The sequence below is a fragment of the Equus asinus genome, chromosome 1 (assembly GCF_041296235.1).
Source record: "Equus asinus isolate D_3611 breed Donkey chromosome 1, EquAss-T2T_v2, whole genome shotgun sequence".
NCBI lineage: Eukaryota > Metazoa > Chordata > Mammalia > Perissodactyla > Equidae > Equus > Equus asinus.
The window spans coordinates 163,637,104-163,659,541 of record NC_091790.1 but is presented as its reverse complement, the minus strand read 5'-3'; the positions used below and the strand labels follow the sequence as shown (position 1 = coordinate 163,659,541).

General features: G+C 41.4%; 1 protein-coding gene across 8 annotated transcripts in view; it reads right to left on the bottom strand.

Moving 5' to 3' along the window:
* The window catches only part of BMPER (BMP binding endothelial regulator), a 236,397-nt gene that overhangs the window by 90,994 nt on the left and 122,965 nt on the right, over window positions 1-22,438 (bottom strand). For all 8 annotated transcript variants that reach the window (XM_070511687.1, XM_070511719.1, XM_070511712.1 and 5 more), the window contains exons 7-11: window positions 16,561-16,660; window positions 11,206-11,315; window positions 7,741-7,881; window positions 5,164-5,268; window positions 1,388-1,433 (exon numbers count right to left, since the gene is read on the bottom strand). In XM_070511687.1, coding sequence (XP_070367788.1) covers window positions 1,388-1,433; window positions 5,164-5,268; window positions 7,741-7,881; window positions 11,206-11,315; window positions 16,561-16,660 — 502 coding nt within the window. The remainder of the gene's footprint in view (window positions 1-1,387; window positions 1,434-5,163; window positions 5,269-7,740; window positions 7,882-11,205; window positions 11,316-16,560; window positions 16,661-22,438) is intronic.

Sequence of the window (22,438 nt, the reverse complement as noted above, 5' to 3'; positions counted from 1 at the left end):
GTTCATCCAGAAAGGAATTCAGCTGGAAGCTGCCTCCAAACCATCCATAAACAAAGTTTCCTCAGAGGGCCTCTGGGAAGATGATTAAATGTAATCGTTTATACACATGTTTTGCGATCAACTGGTGTGTTAATCATAGTGAATTCTTCTTCCTGCATTAATTCCTGGACTCCGCTAACTTATACTTAGTTGGCCTCCTTCGAGTTATTTTGCGTACTGCATTATCTATAAAAACATTTCTTTTATTAAATCTACAATTTAATTTTCATTAATTCAACCAGCACTTTTATCTAGTGTATAATATATAATTGCTTAATAATTCTGTCTCAAAAAATAGTAATATATATGTGTATATTACATATAATATATAAAAAAGTTATATACATACGTGTATACATATGTATATAATGAATCTATATATCTATTGTCCAAAAAATGAGCCAGGATAACTCCTAGAAAAATATACTCTGATTTTAGACAAGTGGAATAAACAAACCTGTTCCGACATGAAAGCTGCTTTCAACTGTTATCAAGCCTGCTGCTCGAAGCCTGGCTGGCTCATAAAATACTTTCTAATAGATTTCATTGCTTTGGTAATCCTGCTTATCATACATGGGAACTAATTTGACAGCGACATTTTACTAATACTCCTCTTTCAATGAAACACTTCAGAAAGCTATCTCAAAACCATATGAGTTGGGGGAGGACTAAAATGTAATTTTCTAAGACATCGAGGCATATGTCTACATGTGTGGATGACATTAAATCTGTTGCTAGGCTCTGTGTGATTAGTAGTATAGTCTCAGACAGCTTTCAGAATAGGCCACGTTAGAGAGAACTCTCAAGAACTCAGTTAAAAATAGCAGGATGGCGAAACCATTGCCAGCCCAAGGACCTCTGGTTTTATCTTTGCCAACAGCCATTTTGGATGTGCCCAGGTGAAGTGGTGAAGAGGTAGGGGTGGGGGTGAGGGGAGAGGAAGTTAAGTGCAGCTGTTTGGCTGTACAATGATAGCAGGAAAAGCCCTCCTAGCTTACGTACAATGTTTGGTTTTACCGGCTATCATTATCTTAGCAGCTCTGACTGTAAATGCTATTAGCAGGTAAAATGCACATTAACTTATCTGGTCCTTCTTAAAATCTCATCAGACCATTTATCTTCTAAATTTCTCAGAGCAAGAAATTCCGATGGAAACATCTACATTTGCCTCAACTGTGCCTTTGTGAAAGGATTACAATTCATTTAAAGTGTCTGTAGGGAGCTGGGATGATCCCATCCTATACCCATAGAAATGAAATGTGCGGAAAACTTACACCACCATTTTTCTTGTTGCACTATAAAATGCAAAACAAATATTAATAGCACAATTTCGAAGGAATAAACTTACTTTCAGTGCAAATAGGACAGCATCCTTTCCTGTTGAGAATTTTACCCTAATCAAGAGAAAAACAAATAAGGGTTTAATGTTAAGAAACAGGGTCTGCCGAGGACAAAACTCTTTTTTAAATCTAACACCAGATAAACCAATGAAATCAGTCCAAGCTGTATTTGAACTCAATGCCCAGATGGTGAGGATAACAGTAAAAATGAAGTTTCAAGTATCAAGTTCTAAGGCCAGGCAAAGTCATTCAGAAAGCTTTCCTGTTTTTATCCTCTGAGAAATATAATAGCTAAAGGACTCATTGGTGTGATTTTTCTCACATGGAGGGAAGATGGAGACAGTCTGGATTCAACCTTTTCACTGATAGCCAAGCCTAGCCCTCTGGAGACCAAGTGCACACACATAAAAATGGGAATCATCTGTCAATCTACCAATCCAGGCAAGGCCTTCATTCTGTCTTTGCCTGTTGGAGGAGCCCAAATAATAAACTGTAACCCAAGCCCAGGCCTATGGATATGGACACTATCTGTGCTACAGATCAAGTTCACCCAGATTTCTTATTTCAGAAAGTGGTATACTATCCAGGTTAAGTCGTTGTTATGCAGTCAAAGCCAATGATGCTGAGAGTTTTGAAATGCTGAGTAACTTTCCATTACCTATCTGGAAATATGGTGTAATCTCCTATATTGCATTTCTTCCAAATTTTTTAATGCATCACACTTAAAGGAAGAAGCATATCAGAGAATGGCATTTTCTTATCTCTGACTCAATGGGACTCACAGAGAAAAAGAAACAAACGTAGAAGAAGATTAATATTTAGGGAGCACTCGCTATGTAACAACCTACTAGATCTCATGTCTGTAACATCAGGTCAGTAGTAAGGATTTAAAAGTTAATACTTAGACTATATTAGAGTTTAATTAATATTATATATTACTATAGTCATTGTTATTAAGATTCACAAGAACCTTACAAGCTCACTATTTCCTTTTTTAGCAATGAAGAAACTGATGTTATGCAATACAAGGGTGGTAGAACCCAAAATCAAACCCAATTTTGTGTGACCCTAAAGGCGATGTTCTTTCCACTCCAGATTTTTATCCTCTTTCATTCTTTATGTTTACGAGAATTTTATTGGGTATCTTCTATACGTTAGAAAGAATGTTGTATGTTCTTCATACTTTATCTCATTTATGCTTCACAACAAATGCAGGTGTCCCTACCCCCTGTTTATAGGAAAATAAAGGGACAGAGACCCCAGAGAGGTGGCTCAAGGCCCAAGGTCAAGACCACACAGCTCATATACTGTCTATTTACTCATTCACTACCAGTCACTTGCATCAAGAATAGATTTAGGTACTCAAAAAAAAATCATGGCTAAAAAAATGCTGGTTGATAATTAAAGAACTAGAACCACGTCTGACTCATTTTTGCATCAGCTAGACCTAAAATGGTACAAAGGCTAAGATGACTTTGAAAGAGGCTTAAAGCTCAGTCTCATACAACCTTCCCATGGGTTTGGGCATCACGACATATTTTCATTGCCTCAAACTCTGTTATTTATTTCTATTTGGCACAGAGGTCTCCTCTGGCTTCTCGTGACTGAAAGCAGTTGAGGACAAAGCCAGATGAGGTCAGCTCAGGCCGATGGAACAATGGGCAGAGTAAGGTGCTCTATCCGAATGGAGCAGAGCCGTTTAAAGCCAAGGCCTCAACTAAACATGACTATATGATCCCCTACATCTGCACCTCGGTGGAAACTGCCATCTCCCCGCTTCGGGAAGTGAGAGTGGGGCTGGTGGTGTCACTAAATCAAACACAAGCTGTGAAGTCTGAGCTCCTGAGTGTCATGCAACTAGCTGTGGAACTCATATGTGACCTCGTCGGTAAGAAGAGCCTAGTAATAGCACCCACCTCAGAGGGGTGGTCCCAGCATTAAATGGGGTTAGCCTTCTGACTATAGAGAAAGTTTCAGTACATATTAGCGATGATGAGATGGCGGGGTTGTTAATGACCCCGTCCCCACAGGAACCCTCCTAGCGCTTCTCACAAAAGGTACCTCTTTGCTTCTGGGGGAGCTGCCAGGAGGGTGGACAGGGCATCCAACTGTAAAATCTTCTTTCCACAAGGCCCACATACTTTTGGAAAAAGAGATGTGTAGTAGCCAGGAAGGATAGAGCAGGCAATACAGTCTGCTTCTTCAAAAAAAATTTTTTTTAATTTCCTCAGGCAATGCAGGGGAGGGGAAGTAAGTGCTTAACAGGATTTCCACAGCAGAGCTAAGTTATCTTCCAAAGTCCTTGTGCTGGCCCCTGAGGAGGGAAAGTGTGAACCAGAGGAACATTGGAGAGACGCCTAGAAACAGAAAGGTGGCCCCTGAGGCAGGATGGGGCACTGACAAGCTCTAACAAGCCAGGGGGGAGGGGGCGGGGTGGGAGAAATGCCTGTGCCTGGAGGGAAGGAAGCTCCAGGCCCAAATATGGTCCACAAAGAAGAAATGCTAATGAGATACCAGTGACACAAAGAGCTTTGACCTCCCCACAGCAAGAGGACAATGAAAACCATCAACCCTGCCACAAGTGGCAGGCCTCAAGGGAAGCTGGAAACCCCACCATGGCCTGCTGAGGCTCGTTACTCAAGCCACCAGGTTGGCACAGCATCCTGTTTTTGTCGTGTGGAATAAGGAAGCCCATTATTACTAACATGTGCTGCAAGAGTTCATTAGCACGGAAGGTTCCCCGAGGACTGGCATAAATGATGTGATCCCATCTTTCCCAATGAATATTTATAAGCAGACCATGTTCAAGTCTACTTAGTGTATCTCCCTTTTTTTCCTTCTTTTATGGGAGGTTTTCAGTTTTATGTCTGAGGCTTTTTAAAGCAAGACTAATTAGGTGTTTTTTTTTCCTTTTTTTCCTCCCCCCTTTATTCAATTGTGCAATAGCAACAGCTGTTGTTTTTTTGTGCCTCATTTGGCACTCAAGTAAAAACAGCAACTTTTTGTTTATAATAATAACAGATGTGAATAAAATTAAAAGCTGTGTATAACAGAGAAGGGAGGACATGTTCTGAATATATGGATATATTTTTTCATTCACTGGAAGGTATTGAATAGGTTTGACATTTTCCCAAAACGCATAAAACCTTGAAAGGTTTCAAGTTGCTGAGGTGAATTCAATGAAGCTCATGCTTTAAAAGATAATGGTTGCTTTATTCAATGCCCTGGAACCGTGGGTTTCTGAAAAGAGATATTTCCATAAGGAGGCTATTTCCATTTGGGGCTACAATGGAGGCCAGGGTTAGAGAGGGAAAACTTGTCTAAAGGGGTCAGGGATGCTGGTAGGCAGGAGCAACCCCGTGGGGAATTTATTAATAAACAACCACATATTACTTTGAATGGCTAAAGGAAGAAAACTCTGATTTGAGGAGGGAAAGAGAAAGGAGGAAAATGCAAATGATGGTTATGATGTTCAACAGAAAACCCAGCAAAACAAGCAAAGGAGTTGGAGACGTTGAAACAAAGAACTGGGAGAAGTCAGCAAGAAATAGGAGAGTGAGGACAAGAGCAAGATAAGAGCTATTTTCACACAAGGTTAGAAACTGAGTGGGAACTGCAAAAAAGGAGGAGCAGGATTTGCAAGGGGCATGTCGCTATTTGTGAACCTGGAAGCTTCAGGGGACCTGGATTCTGTGTTCAGAAGGTGGCTTGTGACCATGCCACACACGGGATGTTTCCCAAAATGCTAAAGTAAAGAGAAAGGCAGCCTGCATTCCAAACATACCTGAGGACAGCTGCTGATGGGAACACACTGCTTCTTGCGACACTCCGTCTTGCCTTTCACACAAGCACAGATGGTGCAGTTAACAGAGGACCACATCTCTCCATCCTACAGGAGAGAGCACAGGATTCTGCCATCAGCTGTAGGCTGATGGGAGCTAATCTACCAGGCTGGGATTTCTCTACCAAGAAAAACATTTCTTATCCTGAGTGAGGGATGCCATCATTAGACTAAACAACTCTGAGGTGTCCTATCCACACCTAACTGATTTAATGTAAGATTAGATTTGAGGCGGGGGTGTGTGTGCATATACGCGTGTGTGTTCCCCCTCCAGGATATAAAAAATATTCTTGTGCATCTAACCAAGTCATATTTGCATCTTCCTCCTCCTGCATTGTTTACTTTGTTCTGCCCTGGGAGACAAACATAAGTTTTCATATCTGATGCAATAGCAACTGTCTACTTTTTCAGCTTGATAGGACTGAACCGTTGAAGCTGTCTCAGGCACCAGCAATTAATTGAGATGTCCGGAGGTGGTTAGTTTATTCTAAGCAGATGTGACATGGTTCTGGACCACACAGGACACAAACATGCAAAGAACAGAGGCTAATTCAAATGACTCCCACTGCCCAGGCAGACACCTGATTAGCAAGCCATCTGAAAATATGGAGCCCAGGCAGAACACTCCAACAGCCATTTATACCATGTTCCTGCCTGTCCCATACTCACCTCTCAAAAAGCTGGGTAGTACTTTGAAACACGTTTTCTAGCCTAAAAAGGGCTGTTTGAGGAATTTCTTTGGCTCGTTGAATTTATAATCTGCAATTGACAAATGCCCAGCCACAAGAAGCCCTGTACCTCCGGAGAACATGCAGGGATGTGCATCTTTGCTTATGGGAAAAGAGATTGCAGGCAATAGAGCTGGGATTGAAAACAAAACAAGGATTCCTTCCTGGGCTTGTGGATCTAAGCAACAAATTTTGTTAAAAACAGAAACTAGCTCAGCTCTTTGATGACTCCTCTTCTACCCCTTCCTTCTCATTTTTTGAAGCTTTTTAAGGACTACCTACTCTCTATTGCCTTTTATTTCTCAGGAGAGAAAGACCTAACTGATCCTGTTTCAAAGGCCATCTGACTATTCCAATTTCTCTCAGTGCACATTTCAAGAATAACCCTAGAGGCTGGCCCTGTGGCCTAGTGGTTAAGTTCGGCACACTCCACTATAGCAGCCCAGGTTCGTGGGTTCTGATCCTGGGTGTGGACCTACATCTCTCGTCAGCCATGCTGTGGCAGCAACCCACATACAAAATAGAGGAAGAGTGGCCTAGATGTTAGTTCAGGGCGAATCTTCCTCAGTGGGGAAAAAAAAGAAGAACCCTCTGTAAATTACTTCAGGCTTCATTCACATAAAGGAAACTTTCTATAAGGAGTCCTTGAAAGTACTTTGCACACACCACCATCATGAGGGTGAGTCTACTGTATCTATCGTCTGCTCTGGAGACAGAGGATGACTTTATGTAAAGAGAACATATGAGTGGCTCTGAAAGCCTGGTGTAAATGAAACACACATATGACCCCCTTCCCCTGGGCTTGACATATGTCTTCTTACCAATTCGATAAGAACCAAGCCTCTCCCTCCCAACTCTGTTGGTGTAATAGGAAGTCTGGCTAAGTGCAGCATGCCTGAGGAGCTTCCACATCTGACTTGACTCTGAGGGTCCCAATTCTCATGGGCATCATGAGATGACACCTTCGGGTACAGAGAGACTCCCCCCACCCCTGGGCAAAAAAGACTAGATGGGAAACACCTTGGACAAATCCAACTCCATCCTGACATTTAATGGTCACTGTACAACTTCCCACTCAGGCCATCATAAAACAACATAAAACACACCTGAGATGTGTAGCAGATGACCAGCAGACAACCTGCTAGCCCAGCTGGGGCAGGGTTCTCTCACCATTGCTCAACTGCCATGCTGGTTACACAGGCCATGAACATCCTCACCTGAACATCTTCCAAATGAGGAAATCGCTCTGTGAAAATGTAGCTTTGTGAAAAAGTTCTAAAATTATCAAGCTACAGGACCGTCAGGATTTTGGCAAGGGGCACTGAGCATCTTGGACTAAACGAGATGCTCCCAGGGATTCAGGTACCCATAGCTGCACCATCCAGGGGGACATCTTCAGTTCAACCCCAATCACCAGCCGACCACATTTGGAAAAGGCAGCGATGTTTTATGGGTTTAAAATATTTTATAAAGCAAAAAAAAAAAAAAAACCCAAATAGAAACACTTTTGATACAGTTGCTTCTCTGCCCCTATATATACTGATTCTAAATGTTTATGTATATATAATATTGTAACATAAATAAGTACATATAAATGTAATATATTTTTATAAAATATATTATCTTGTATATGATATATATTATATAAATAATAATATATAAATATATATAAATACACACATGCACGCATATGTATACACAACATATGGATTACTCCAATCCACACTCTGTCTGGTGTTTTCTACAATTCAATATAATACAGTAGTTCCCATGAGCTTGGCTCATGACGTACCCGGAAAATCTTGTTGCCAAACTTGCACATTTTGATGTCTTCCAGCGGCACTCGTAGGAGGCACTCCTCACAACAGCCGTCCTCACCTTTGTCGCAGCCACCAGGGTGGGAGCACTTCCGCTTACACACTACGGTAGAGTCCTGGGGACCCAAAGGCAAACTGGAAATTAGAAACGATTCCCACCTCTACCAAACATCCCATCTGGCCTTCCTTTATCAACCCACGACTGACTGCTTTAGGACATATTCCGTAGATAGTATATTTTAATTTGTTGCAATCAACCTTTCATTCACTTCAAATTGTTATTTGTTGATTTAATATCTGGACTAGAAGATGAGGAAACTATGAACAGTGTGACATATGATCCCTACCTTCTAAGGGCTTATAATTTAATGCTCATGAGACTGATGATTCTGCTCCAGCCAGTGCGCGGCTAGAAAGCCCAGCTCACTCTGAGCCAGCCAGCTTCCTTCTTCCTGTTCCTCTTTTGCATCCTTCATTAATAGTGATCTCTTGGGTCTGCTCCATGGCTTTGTGCCATCTTCCAGGAGTTTAGTGTAAAGGCAGGATATCTTTGATCAAAGAGCAAAAATTAAGAGCTAATGTTCCACCTCATGATGAAATTCCTTAGTATGTTCTGTGTTCACAAAGGAACTGAATGAGCAATTCCAAAACTGGACCTGGGTTCTAGGGCTCTTCCGTTAACCATGTGACCATAAACCGTAACCAGGCCACTTTACCTCCGAAGGTAACAAGTTCATATATGTAACTTAAAGGGGTACAGCTTGATTTCTAAAGAAGTGGTATTCCATGAACAAAACAGCCAAGTCAATTGTGCCTACTGATTCATTCAACAACACATTGGAAGAAAGTTCACAGCAGCTTAAGAAAAGTAAACTACTCTAGTTTCCCAGCCAACAAGATGCAGTATCGCCTGGAGAACGCTGTCAGCTGGAATGACTGTAAGAGCAAAACATTCAGGAAACTTAGTGGAGACAGGGCTGGAGGGAAGCAGTGTCTCAGGGTAGACCAGCAAAGTGTCGAGTTAGTATGAAACCAACGGCAGCAGAATGACACCAAATGAGATATAGACCCTTTGAGAGAGGACTCATTTCTGAGCATTACATACAAATAGGTTGTGCAAGTCAACCTATGTATCTTCTGTAGCTTCCATGTTACTTCTATGACTTCAAGAGGTACTTCTGATACCATCTACTATACTCCCACTGACCTATTCAACTGAGATTAATACAATGAAATGATCCTTCAAAAAAATGGCATTTGTTATCCTTTATTGTTAAGCCTCTAACTACATCATCTAGTGGATAGGATTTAGAGTGGAACAAGACCAGGGAGGAATGGCAGTTTATTTATTAGGTGTGTTACCTTGTACAAATCCATCTCCCTGAGCCTCAGATTCCTCATCTTCAAAATGGAGATAACACCTACTTCTCAGGTTTATTGTGTAGTTTAAATGAAATATGTAAAGTACCTGGCACAGTGCCAGGCACATAGAAATTATTATAAATCAACTCATAAACTGGAAAAAATCCTTTGTCAAATTGCATGCCTTTATTTCTAGTTTGAAAAACAAGAGCATTCACCAGCTCTCAAATAAAGCATACCTCATGGTAGATCTCCCAAGTTTTACTAAATACACACACCCACACACACAGCACCCATTAGATCATGTGCCTGGCATAGGTTAAGCAATGAGAATACAGGGATGAGATGTGCTTCTGTCTTCAAATTGCTCACAGAGCAAGAGGAGAGATAATCATGTGAACAAATAAATCGCAATATAAGGCGGTAAACAGAGCTAGTAAAGGTGTAGAGGTAGCAGAGAAGAGGGAATAATTACCACTCTAGGAGGTGAGGAAAGCCTCACTAGAGGAGCTGACATCTGAGATAGGCTGTTGTGGATGAAGAGCAGTTTGCTAATAAAATTTCAAGAAGATGAAAACACTATAGGTAGAGGAATCATTAAATTTGAAGGCACAGAGATCTGCAACCATACTGTGTTCAGAGAACTATTAAACAGTTTCCTGCACCTGCCACGGCACTGGATGAGGATGCTGGAGAGGGAAGCTCTAAGCAGATAGAAAATAATGATTATTCAAAATGATCGCAGTCTGATTCTTCAAGCATCCAATTTCCCAAAGGTGACTGTGAACTCACACTCTGATAAAACAATCTCTGGAAGGGACAGTATTAATTACATTTCTTTTGAGCACTGGAACATATTGTCTAATCATCTCTCAAAGAATCCATGAGACCCAAAGCACGGCAAGCATAGCTAATTCCCATTCATGGGACGCCTGGCTTTCCTGTAATCAAGAGAATTGGGAATGCACTTGGGAATGCGATGTGTTTCGTCAAAGGCTCGGTGTCCCCAAGAGGAAGCTAAAACCTGTGAAATTCCTAGAGCGGGAGAGAGGTCCTGAGGACGGAGGCCAAGGCAAACAGAAGGAGTGGCTATATGTGTAGCAATAGGATAATACAAACCACAGAAGAGAGGAAAGAGCCTCAGGAAAGTATTCTCAGGCTTAGGAACTCCTCGATGTTCAGTGCCAGGGAACAGACAGTTCAGCCCTTACTCAGCCACCTCCCTGAAGGAGTGCATGCTACTTAGCAAAGCATGCCTCAAGTAATCAGGAACTTCTGAACTCTAATCCCGGCTACTGACTCATAGCTGACATTGAGCAAAGCTCCTCTCTTTCCCTCTCTAGCCTTTTAGCTATTAAAAACAAAACAGCAACCATCACCAACAAAATATATTATTCTAAACTCGTGTCACACAGATGTTTGAGTTAGCTCACTAATGAATGATCCTAAAGTCCCCCATATAAATGATTCTCTTCTTGGTTTCAAAAATAAATCACCTCCTAAGTAGACTCTATGAATGTGTGATGTGTATCCCTTTCAAATTCTGGAGCTGTGGAATTCTTTCCTTACCAGTCATTATACTTCTGGGTGCCTTTCAAGAAAAGTGAGCAATGCCTCAAGTAAGAAATGGTACGATGAACAAAACATAAATACTCTCTTCCCAAATTACCAGGTTTATCTTTGTGATGAACTGTAAAACCATGCCTTTCTTTTCTCTTGAATGTGATTAAAGCCATTTTTATTGCCACTTCTGTCAGAGAATTCATCTTGGATAATTAGAGCCAGGGAACACCACCATGTGTATTTGTCCAATTCTAGAAAGTGGCTCAGGACAGCCCTTCACAGTTCACTTCTCACCACCAGGAGCTAACTAGTTGGCCCTAAGAAGATGACAGTGAGTTGCAATTTGGCTCCTATGTTTGAACTTCCTTGTGACTTTGAGTATGATTTCCCTCACAAGATGGCATCAATAATGCCTCCTCTTGATAAGTGATTTGTCATCACGTTTGGCAATAATGTTAACACTAAAACCCAAAACATGATCACTGTTGGACCACAGCCCCTCAGAACCACCTTACCCTGCAGGTGCACACAGTGCAGTTATCGTAGAGAAATGAGGATCCATTGTCATAAACGTCACTGCGAAAGAGGCAGCTTCCAAATGGAAGGTCAAACACTTTCCTCTGACCTAGAGGGGAGCAATGGGAGAGTGTAAGAAGCCAGGGATGGCTCACTTTGTCATCAGCAATTGCATCATGGAACTATTAAACATTCTCACAAGACCAGGTAAAGCCGGTGCACAAAAATAGAGCCTTGGTTCATATGTTCCCATGGGATCCCCAGGAGTCATTAATTTAGAGAGCTTTTGTAAAAAAGAGTTTGAGTCCACACTGAATCTTGTAAATTCAACACATCTTTATTATTTGTCCATCACAGTGACCTAAGATGACTTAGACATAGACCCGTACTCATGGAGCTTACAGTCTAATGGGGAAACAAACCCACAAAAGATGATCTTAATACGGCAATATGGTAAGATCTAGAAAGAAGCCAGTCTGGGAGCTATGGGAACAGGGAGGACAGACAAGACTTCTTGGAAGATGTGATGCCTGAGCCGCATCTTAAAGAAGAAGTAAAATTATCCAGAAGGTAGGTATTAGCAAGGAGGAGGCAGGAAAAGCCAAGAAATCCCAAGAAGGGCTAGAATGAGCAAAAAGAAGAACTAATGACGTAACATTTCAGTTGAAGAAATTCCAAGCCCATTGTCATGAAGGGTGAAGCCAACTCAAAGGGCGCATAGGGGCAGAATCCAGCTCCACATGCCAAGTATCCACGCTTTCATAGGCATCACATCTCTGTAGAATTAGCTTGGGTTTCCCTGATGTGAGGATTTGATTGATGACCAAAAGGTCCCAAAAAAGCAACCCCGAAAAAGGAGTACAATTCAATTTCCTCCTTTCTTTAAATATTTGAGTTTCTACTTTCTGAAGCACATAAAAACATCCCTGAAATGCTACTTTAATTAAGAACTAAGTTAAGGGGCTGGCCCCGTGGTGCAGCAGTTAAGTGCGCATGTTCTGCTTCGGCAGCCCGGGGTTCTCCGGTTCGGATCCCGGGTGTTGACAAGGCGCCACTTGGCAAGCCATGCCGTGGTATGCATCCCACATATAAAGCAGAGGAAGATGGGCACAATGTTAGCTCAGGGCCAGTCTTCCTCAGCAAAAAGAGGAGGATTGGCAGCAGATGTTAACTCAGGGCTGATCTTCCTCAAAAAAAAAAGAACTTAAAGATTGGCACCTGAGCTAACATCTGTTGCCAATCTTCTTTTTTTCTTCTCCCCAAAGCCCCTCAGTACATAGTTGTATATTCTATTTGTAGATCCTTCTGGCTCTGCCATGTGGGACATGGTCTCAGCATGGCCTGATGAGCAGTGTTAGGTCCGTAGCCAGGATCCAAACCTGCGAAATCCCAGGCCACCAAAGCAGAGCACACAAACTTAACCACTCAGCCATGGGGCTGGCCCCAGAAGTCAAAAACTGATGGTCACTTCCCAGATTTATAGCCATACTCTTTCTTCTTGTAAATGATTAAAAGCAATCTCTATTTATCAGGAGACACAATGAAATGCTGAAAACACCTATAAACATATACGAAATGTTATTCTTAGAATTGTTGGAATGACAGTAAGAATTTAAAAAAGTGCTATCGTCCTATCAGAGTCAACTTCAAGGCTAGGATACAGTATAGACAAATAATTAAATCATTAGTTTGGTTCTCACCACCAGAAGCACACTTGCCTCAAAAGATGGCAGTGAGTTATCATTTGGGTCTCATGGATGAATTCCCTGATGACCTTGTATATGATTTCTCCAGGCCTCTCTTAGTTCACTTGCAAAATGGTATCAATAATGCCTCCTCCCAATAACACGCTACCATCTCTATCTACAATGTTGATATTGAAGTATGCAACCACAAACTCTTTCACGATTAGATAAAAGCATAATGACTGTTTTTGCACCCAGCAAGTATTAATATCTCAACTAAGAAAGGTATTCTTATGTGTACACCCAGGTCCTGAGTCTCTTGAAGTTCCTGAGAATTTATAGAGTAAATTAGAGAATTATGTGCAAAATACAAAATTCATCCTTTCTTTAGATTTTCTTCTAAGGAACCCCCTAGGATCACCCTGAAGCATCAGAAAGCTGTAGGCAGGTCACCCATCCCATCAGAATCACTTCAGTCACATCACACCTTAGTTTTAGGGTATTCTAGTATAAGAAATATCTCTAAGCAGATCTTTGTGTGTGTGTGTATTTACTAAAAAAATGATGTTGATGTCCTTTTTCACTGCTTTAAACACTTTCCTCTATACTAATCAGGGGTACGTTCCTGTCCTTTAAGAATTAAAAATAACTCTGCTTCAATTGAGCAATTCTTTATAACTTGTGATAACCTGGTTTGTCTTTTTCTTATCTTTTAGCTACATGTGCTTCATGTATTTTGTAAGTAGCCTTAAAACTTTTTTGGCAAAAATCAGGATATAAATAAATATATAGATATAATCAAGCTTCCTTCTCCACTAATCAAAATACATCTTCTTCATGGCCGACTTCCATACCGCCTCTTCAGAGACCCTTTCACTGCTTAGAATGAACTTCAGAGGCCCTTTCACTGTGTTCCCGTAGTTTCTTGCTTTTACTACAATTACAGTTCTCAATATTGTTGCATAGATAGAAGGATGGATGGATGCATTGTTGGATTGATGTATCAGTAGATTGCATCACTCTACTCACCAAAAGACTTGTCAATGAGTTTATCCCCCTGAACAAATGTGACCAATGGCTTAAATTATCCCTCAATAAAATGAAAATTTTACCTAAAAATATTGATGTACAGCTCTTAGCACAGAGATCAGCACTTATTAAACATCCCTAATAAGTGGCAGGTGATAAGTATTATCATTATTAGTGGTGGTGTAATTCAAATATGATCCTGGGCTGTGTCACTCTGAGAGGGAAATGGGGTGCTCTGTGTATACAAACCTGCGAGGAGGCTCTTCATTGAAAATGAGAAGAGACAGGACGAGAACAGTGTAACGTAAAAGGTAGAAGAATGTTATGTAAATGAATTCTGGTCAAGGGAAAACAACAGCAAATCAGCATCCAACTAATCAAAAGTCTAATTGGTCTAAGATTTCAGCATCTAGAAAGCATCCTAGTGTTTTCTTTTTTTCCTTTCTGTCCTTTGTTATGTGGGTATGTTTCTTTTTACCCCATCACAGCCCAAACTAAGATAAAACATTCAAAAGAATGGTTCAGAGACTCCGTGTACAGCCTGATTTAAGCTATTTCCACATTATTTCCCTGGGGTTTAGCCCAACCAAAAAAGGTCTCATTTGGGAGCTTTATGATTTTCAAATTTCCTAAGACTTGCTGTTCCTTTTTTAGTCTGACTTATGACCACAAATGGACAGAAAAATCTGCATTCAATACAATAGTCATTGCTCATATGAGAAACTTCTGAGCTGACTCAGCACATCTATGGTACCAGCTTCAAAACATTCATCAAGCCCACTTATCTTCAAAGCCAGGCCCTAAATGCCACCTTCTCTGTGATGACTTCCCTGATTACTTGGAATGCTACTTCCACCGGGACCCATAGCACGATGATTTCGCCCACAGTGAACTGGCAAATTCTATTCCAGCAGTGCAAGCACACACTGGCAACCCAGGAAGCACACATATCAGTGGAAATGTCTTTAGTCAGGCACGTCTAAACAATCCTCCTTTGCTCTTAGGATTACTTCATATTTAATCAAAAAGTATCTGTGTGGGTGGGTGTGCATATATGTGTGTGCATGTGTATGTGCGTGTAGCAAGAAGGCAAACATCGTTAGACAAAGAAATAGTAATAGAACTCCTCAAAGAGGAGAAAACTGCCTTAGTTTAACAAGATACCTTTATGTGCCAATTGGGTTGTAGAAAGATAGACTTCAGGGAGTGGCTGTGATAAGCTGGGAATGAGAAAAATAAATCAACAAGATTTCTTGGATTTGGGGAAAGCAAACTATGAAAGAAAGGACAGAAGATTCAAGGAAAGAGTGTGGACAATAACTGATAGGAGAGGCTAGAGCTCAAACAAAAGAGACAAACAGTTAAAGTTTCCTAAACGTGATTCCATTTTAGGTCATCCACCACGCTTCTCTGTAAAGTAATCACCCTCGGTGACTGCAAATCTTCAGTAAAATCTGCGACATAAGCCTTGATTCAATAGCACCATAGGAAGTGAAAAGACTGGATGGGTGGTGTGTCTGAAAGGACAAAATGACGTTGAAGAAGAAGAAGAGGAGAGGAGGAGGAGGAGGAAGAGGAAAGGAACAAAGAGAGAAAAACAGCAGGTGCAGAAACACAAAGCCAGGGGGGACTAGGAAAAATATTAGCCCCCTCAAGGATCTCTGTAGATTCTAGTGAGGTTGCTGGGTGTTCTGTTGTATTCAAATGATGGGTGAAGCTACTTTGATTTGAATCGTAACTAGTTGGACCTCAACTAACTCAAGGGCCTAGGGATCATATGGAAGAAGCTGACATATGGATTACAAAAAAATGCCAAGGAACCTCATGCTCTGCAGACTCGCCATCATCAGCTGTCTCCTTTCAGTTGACAACACACACGCTGCTGTCCACGTCCCTGGGGAAGCTGAGCTGCAGCAGGTTAGAGGATGGGCTGAGGAATCAGAGACTTGTGCTCAAGTATCAATGCCATAACTCACTAGCTGAGTCACCTGCTAAGAATTTACTTCCTTCTCAGTACAACAAAACTAATGAGTACCTATATTATGCACTGGAATTATCTAGTACATTTAGTACCTCTATGTCACAGCTTCTTGATAAATTAAGTAAGAAAAAGCATAATAAAGTGTTTTATATGGTGCCTCGTACATAGTAAATACTCAAGAAGAAATAGCTAACACTCCCTTTTTTGGCTATTATTCATTGCTCCCTTCCAAACCTCTCGTTTTGGGCATGTTATCCTCCTGCATGCTTTTGCCTCTAAAAGTAACACTTGTCTATACTCCTGTGTGTGTTTACTTCAAATGCCTTTAAAATACATTCCTTCTTATCATTGTATGTCCAATTAAAGACAGTTTCTTCAGTACCGTTCTCCCCACAAGGACATATTATTCCAGGTTGTCCAGTGTTCTAGGTTTACAGATATAAGGGAAGACAAGACAGAAGAAACCTCTGAGGAGGCATCAGCAGAGAGACAAACCCTGTGCACACCTTATGTTCTTGTAATTAGAAGTAATATTTTCTCTAAGAAGCCACGTGACAGGACAATCTTGAGAACTCCAAGATAAATAATGTAGATGAAGACTCAGCAGAAAACACTGAAAATCAATTACATTGTTCTTTGACCTGAAAACAGTCACTCACCCAAACATTTGGGGCAGCACTGTCCTGGGGGGATGTGGCTAAGGTGCTGAGGACAGGAGAGAATGGGACAGACTTCTCGCACGCACTGTGTCCTGCCTCCCTGAAGAAAAGAGAGAGAAAGAAAAAGCACATTTAGAAAAGCAAGTGCATAGATATTATATAATCAAGACATCTGGAATAAACCTAGGGCCTTCCCTGCTATTAGGTCCCTGGGGTGACTGCTCAGATCCATGTAATTTCTCCCAAGCATCCTTTTATTTTCCCTGTAGGCCACACAAATTGTACCTGCAAAAAGCCTGCCCCTAAAGAGATGATTACAACATCACCTCTCCACACTTGTCACCACCTTTCTTTATCTTTTTCCTTCTCAAGACCAGCCAACTCTCTCAGTTTTCCTGGGATTTGTGGCTTTCAGGACTAAAACCAGAGAAGTCTCAGGCAAACCAGGACAAGCGGGCTTCCTTTCTAACCCCAAAGCAAGCAAAGGAACCCTTTGTGTTTCCTGAGACTTTTCCTCCTCTTTCAGACCCCCATCTTTCTGTAGGTCCTGCAGACATCTTCCTCCAGGAAGGCTTCCCTTTCTGCCACAGTTTGAAGGTGTGCTGGGATGGCTCCATGAGGTTCAGATTAGAGGAAGCAGCCAATCTGCTGAAAATGGAGGCGCTAAGAGCCTATGTTCAGCAGAACAATTTCACTGAATACACCAAGCTAACCGAATCTGTATCCTTAACTGAGTAGAAGGTATATGATGATTGATATTAGAAGGACTAGCAGAGCCTCAGTGGCCCATGGGAGAAGTTCTAGAACCTTCAATAATCTTCCCTGTTCCTCATTCTCCACGCTTTCTGTCCTCCAGCACCCATTGCCTCTGACACCCATTCCTTCCTTCTTGACCTCAGCATCCTTCCCCCGGTTCTGCCTGTCAGCCTCTCTCTCCTCTGTAGAATGAGAAGATGCAGTATGCCGAACTCCTCCTCCTCTATCCCTCAGCCGTGGTGCCTCTTCTTCCAGCCTCAGCAATTTGTAACTGAATCTTCAGAAAGTTGGGTGAGAAAAAAAAAAAAGTACTTTCTAGTCAATTTATGTCCAACAACTTTGCAAGGCTCATGTGAAAACTATTCTGTGCAATATGAACTGCTATCAAATTTGTGAATAATTTAAGGTTTTATTTTTTAGAAAATCAGTAAATTTGGTACATAGATCACTAGGCAAAAGAAATGTCAATGGATTGGCTTCTCTGGGATTTGAGCTAGAAAACCAACAAGTGGATGTTCAAGTACCTGTTGTCTCAAGCTGGTACTTTATATCTCAAGAGACCTCAGAAAATGAGGAAGTCACATCTCAGAGCCCTGGGCCTGGGGAGAGGTAGATTCCCTCACAGCATTTCCTCACACCTTCTCCACCACTTTCTGCATTAACACCGGACACTGACCGTCTGGATCATATCCATTCCCATCCCAGCAAACTACCATCACCTGTTGTTTCTGCTTTCCTTCCTGTTCTTGCCATATTTATTATTATAGTTTATTTTTTTGTAGAGATGGATGAAAAGAGTAGGGCACATTATGTCTTTTTAAATATTTATTGTTTTTAAGCCACTTTACTGTTGGATTCTTCCCCAAACCAATAGAGAACATGTGAAAATACCACAAAAAGCTCTTCTGTTGTTTTTACATTATTTCCAGATCAGCAAGAATCACTCAAAATCTCCTAAGAATCCTTGGCTGTTCTCTGTGAGGTTCCTCACTCAACTCTCAACTCTGCGGAATCCTAAAGTCTGGCCTTTCACCAGACTTCAGAGGCACATAACGTGAGTCTAGGTCAGACTCTGAGGTCTGCCCCAGCTTATACATAAACCACAGAAGTCAAATCTAGAGGGAGGGCATATGCCGCCCTGAGCTATTCATTTCAAAGAAATTCATCTGCAAGCAACTTCCTAAAGTCCTGAAGCTTCAGGCCACATGAGGCTGCCTGTGTGTTGGCTTCCCTTAGGTGCACAGAGAACATATTCTTTTCATCGATAGTCTCTGTTCTTGTTGGATCAGCATCTATTTTTCAAGCATATTTTAAAATTCAAATTTTTTTAAAAGTATTGCATAATTGCATAGGACTTAGCTTGTCCAACACTTTGGAAAGCTGGCAAAAGATTATGTGTATTCCAGTCATTTTCCTTACCATAAGGTCAAGGAGCGAATTTTGCATACATAATACAACTGCAGTTTGTGCTTCCCAGGAGTCCGCTAAAGTAACTTGAACTCCAATCTGGGTTTGCTGGTTTAGCTGAGTTGTGTTTTGTTTGGGTTGCAGGATTGTGGCAGAGCCCAAGGCCCGAGGCTGCATTCCAATTAATGCCTCCAAAGAAAGTCCCAGGGCCTTTCGGCTCACAACCTGCTCTATGATGTCAATTCAGCAGGGACTCTGGTTAAACCATAAGCTGTGTCTATGCTGTAAACTAAGAAAGTTAAAATAGCAGAAGGAAACATTTCTCTTTCTAAAAATGCACTAATTCCTACTGTAACGACACTAACTCAGGCTCTATCGGATTATCACAATCCCTTTCTAACTGGCTTCCCTGCGTCAAGTCTTTTCCACTAATCCATCCTGGAAGGTTCAATATGTCCAGGACTGCTTCCCAACATCCAGCCATCATTTCATTATTTGATCAAATATTTGTTTAAGGCCTACCATATGCTGGGGATACAGCAGTGAATATAACCTACAAAAATACTCTCTTCATGGAGGAATTTATAGATTTATGGAGGGAACATCAAGAATTCCGCTAAAAATAGAAAAAGCCTGCTTCCCTGAGTCACCATATGGAAATACACCCACCAAACACCTGCAATGAATGGTTAGATGAGCAAGAAATATATTTTGTTGCATTGAAACACTCAGGTGCATTAGTTCTTTATTACCACAGTTAGCATGCTTTGTCAAGATACCCCGTAATTTTCTCTCCAATTTTCTTTCCTGCCAATTCTAACATAGAGAAAGTTCCAATGTATCTTATTTATTTGTTGTCCCCAAGTACATCCTATGCCCACCATCTTCTTTATACATCCCTCTTTCCCTCTCTCCCCCCATCCCTGACTCTTCTCGAAATCCTGCCTCATTCAAGGTCTATCTCAAGCCTCTTCTAATCTGTGAGGCCCTTAAATCCCTTCATTCCTCAGTAACCCCTTCCATCTTCCCATATCTCTTCTTTTCTCATCTGTTCTCCTGTATTTTTGACACATACAGAAAAGTTTAACCCTCCAAGTTAGACTGTCATGGGGGCAGGGACCAGTTCTTTGAGTCTAATATCCAAGAGCGTGATGGACTCAAGGAAACATCTCAGTAAAAATGTGCTGAAGGAAAGGAAGAGCCACCACACACAATGGGCGCTAGAATTCGGAGGAATTTTTCAGACTGCTCTAACTACAGGATGCTGAGGAGATGGCACAACTCAGGGCTGTCTGCATCTGCTTATCTTTGTATCTCAATGGGTTTTGCACATTTTAGGTACTAACTAAATGTTTGTTGGTGCTGACACTCCAAAAAGCAACACTCAACTTCAACCTGTAAAGCTGATAAAATCCCTAGGATCCGGGTATTTTGTTAAATGTTTGAAAATTTCAAAATATTTAAAATACATGGAAACTAATGACTATATTCTCAACAAGGAAAGGAATGCCAGGAACTTCCATAGCACTGGTGAGTTATGATTTTCACCATTAGCCTTTCCTTGGAAAGGTAAGCTTGCTCTTTAGAGATGTTCATTTGTCCTACTTGCATATCCAAGTGCTTCTCTGAAAGTAGCTGAAAGGAAGACATGAAACTTGTCCCAGGTCTATTTTCTGTCCCCTTGATGTTTTTATTTTAGCTGATTCAGTCAAGAATACAAATACTTTCTGTCAAAGTTTACCCTAGAGCAGCAGTTTTGTTGCATAATAAAAATCTATCTTTTTAACTATAGTGCTGAGCACAAGATGATAAAACCACAGTCATGTGCATGCAGGATGTTTCTCCCATCCTTGAGGACTACTGAGAATTGGGGCCTGGAAACCATCTGTAGCATGCAACATGGTGCTCATTCCTTGACCAGGATGCAGAGCCTGGCTCCCTAACAGGAGGTGGGAAGCAGAGCAGTGTATTTGTAACCAGTCACAACCAATCAGCTACACTCAACCACATTCTGGAGCCATTGTTTTTCCACTGTTCAATTCTCTGAAGAGAACAGAGTTCTCCATTGATTCTAGATGAAGGTAGGAACAAGAGAAGAGAAAAACTGGAGGGGCTAGTGTAGGGGAGAAATACATCTTGAGTACAAAGAATTTATGTGTAACTCATAACTCTTACATCACAACAGCCAGTGGTGCAAAGCTGATTTGTGAGCAGAGCAGCCACTCTGAACTATAAATTGAGTCAAAAAACTTCAGAAAAAACACATGTGTTTAGCCATGCCTCTCTTTGACTTGGAAACGTATTTTGGTAAAGTTCCAGAGCATGACAGTTACTTCCGGGGGTAAAGGTCTTGGTACTTGGCTTCCCCCATTGTTGACCAGTGCAGAACAGGAAATCAAAGCAGAGAAGGGGCAGCAGGTGGGCTGTCAGTCTATGGAAGGAGAGTGGACAAAGGCAGAGAGACATCCAAATTATGGTGGGTGGTGAGCCCACTGAGAGAGAGAGAATGAGAGAGTGAGGGAAAGGTACATACGGACACACATACACACACACACTACATTGGCACATGTGTACTACGTTGGTACATTTGTATATTCTAGCATGGTATAATAATTTGTGTGTGTGTTTGTGAGACTGACTTGCTAGATTAGGGCTTTTCAGCTTTGGCACTACTGACATTTGGGGTCAGATTAGTCTTTGTTTTAAGGGGCCATCTTGCCCATTGTAAGATATGTAGCAGTATCCCTGGCCTCTATCCACCAGATGCCAGTATCACCCTTCATTCCCTGGTTAGAACAAATGGAAATGTCTGCAGATATTGCCAAATGTCCACGGGGAACAAAATCACTCTAGTGCAATGAGAACCATTGCACTAGACCAATGTTTTCTCAAGGCACTGTCCAGGAACTGCATTTTTAATGACTTTCCCAGATGAATTGAACTCTGCTGTGCAAGGCACTGCATTTTGAAAATGCCTCACCAACATGAGCTTCCAGCAAACAGGGATTAAGTCTTATTTACCATGTTAGTTCCTCTGGTAGCTGGCACATATCACAGCCTATAACATGTGCTCAAATGATGTGTTCTGAATGATGGAGCACATATTTCAGGCGGAGGAGTTTTCTCTGGAGAAGAACCAGGCCCCATTTCACCTCTCTGGTGGCTGGAGGCCACTCTTATTCAGGCTTGGGAAAGATGAGGGTTGCGGGAGCAGAGGTGGGGATGGAGTTGTGATTTAGGTTGATAGGGTTGAATTATGCTTCACCAAGGCATCTGTACTGAGGCCAATGCAGGCTTTATCATCACAATCTGTGAGGATTCTGGAACTTTCCACTCCCAAAATCTGAACATTATGCTATTCATGAGTTTTTGTTTCCAAGTGATAAAATAGAAATCAGCTTTGATTCTACGCACAGAGAGTCAAGGACATGTCAGCAAAGCTTGACCAAGATACCTATTTTGTCCCATAAAAATCTTGAGCAAATAATGACCCTTAAGAAGTACCCACTGGGCTGACAAAAACAAAAACCTTTTTGTCCTTCACTCCTGTTCAGAGAACCATGACCTGATGTTCTGTCTTGAGAATCAAGTCTGAAACAAATTCCTTTTATTTTTCTCATCAATTACTGTTTCTAAGTCCAATTGTATCATTGTTCATATTATTGTTTTGGTTTCCTATTGCTGCTATAACAGATTACCACACAGACATAGTGGC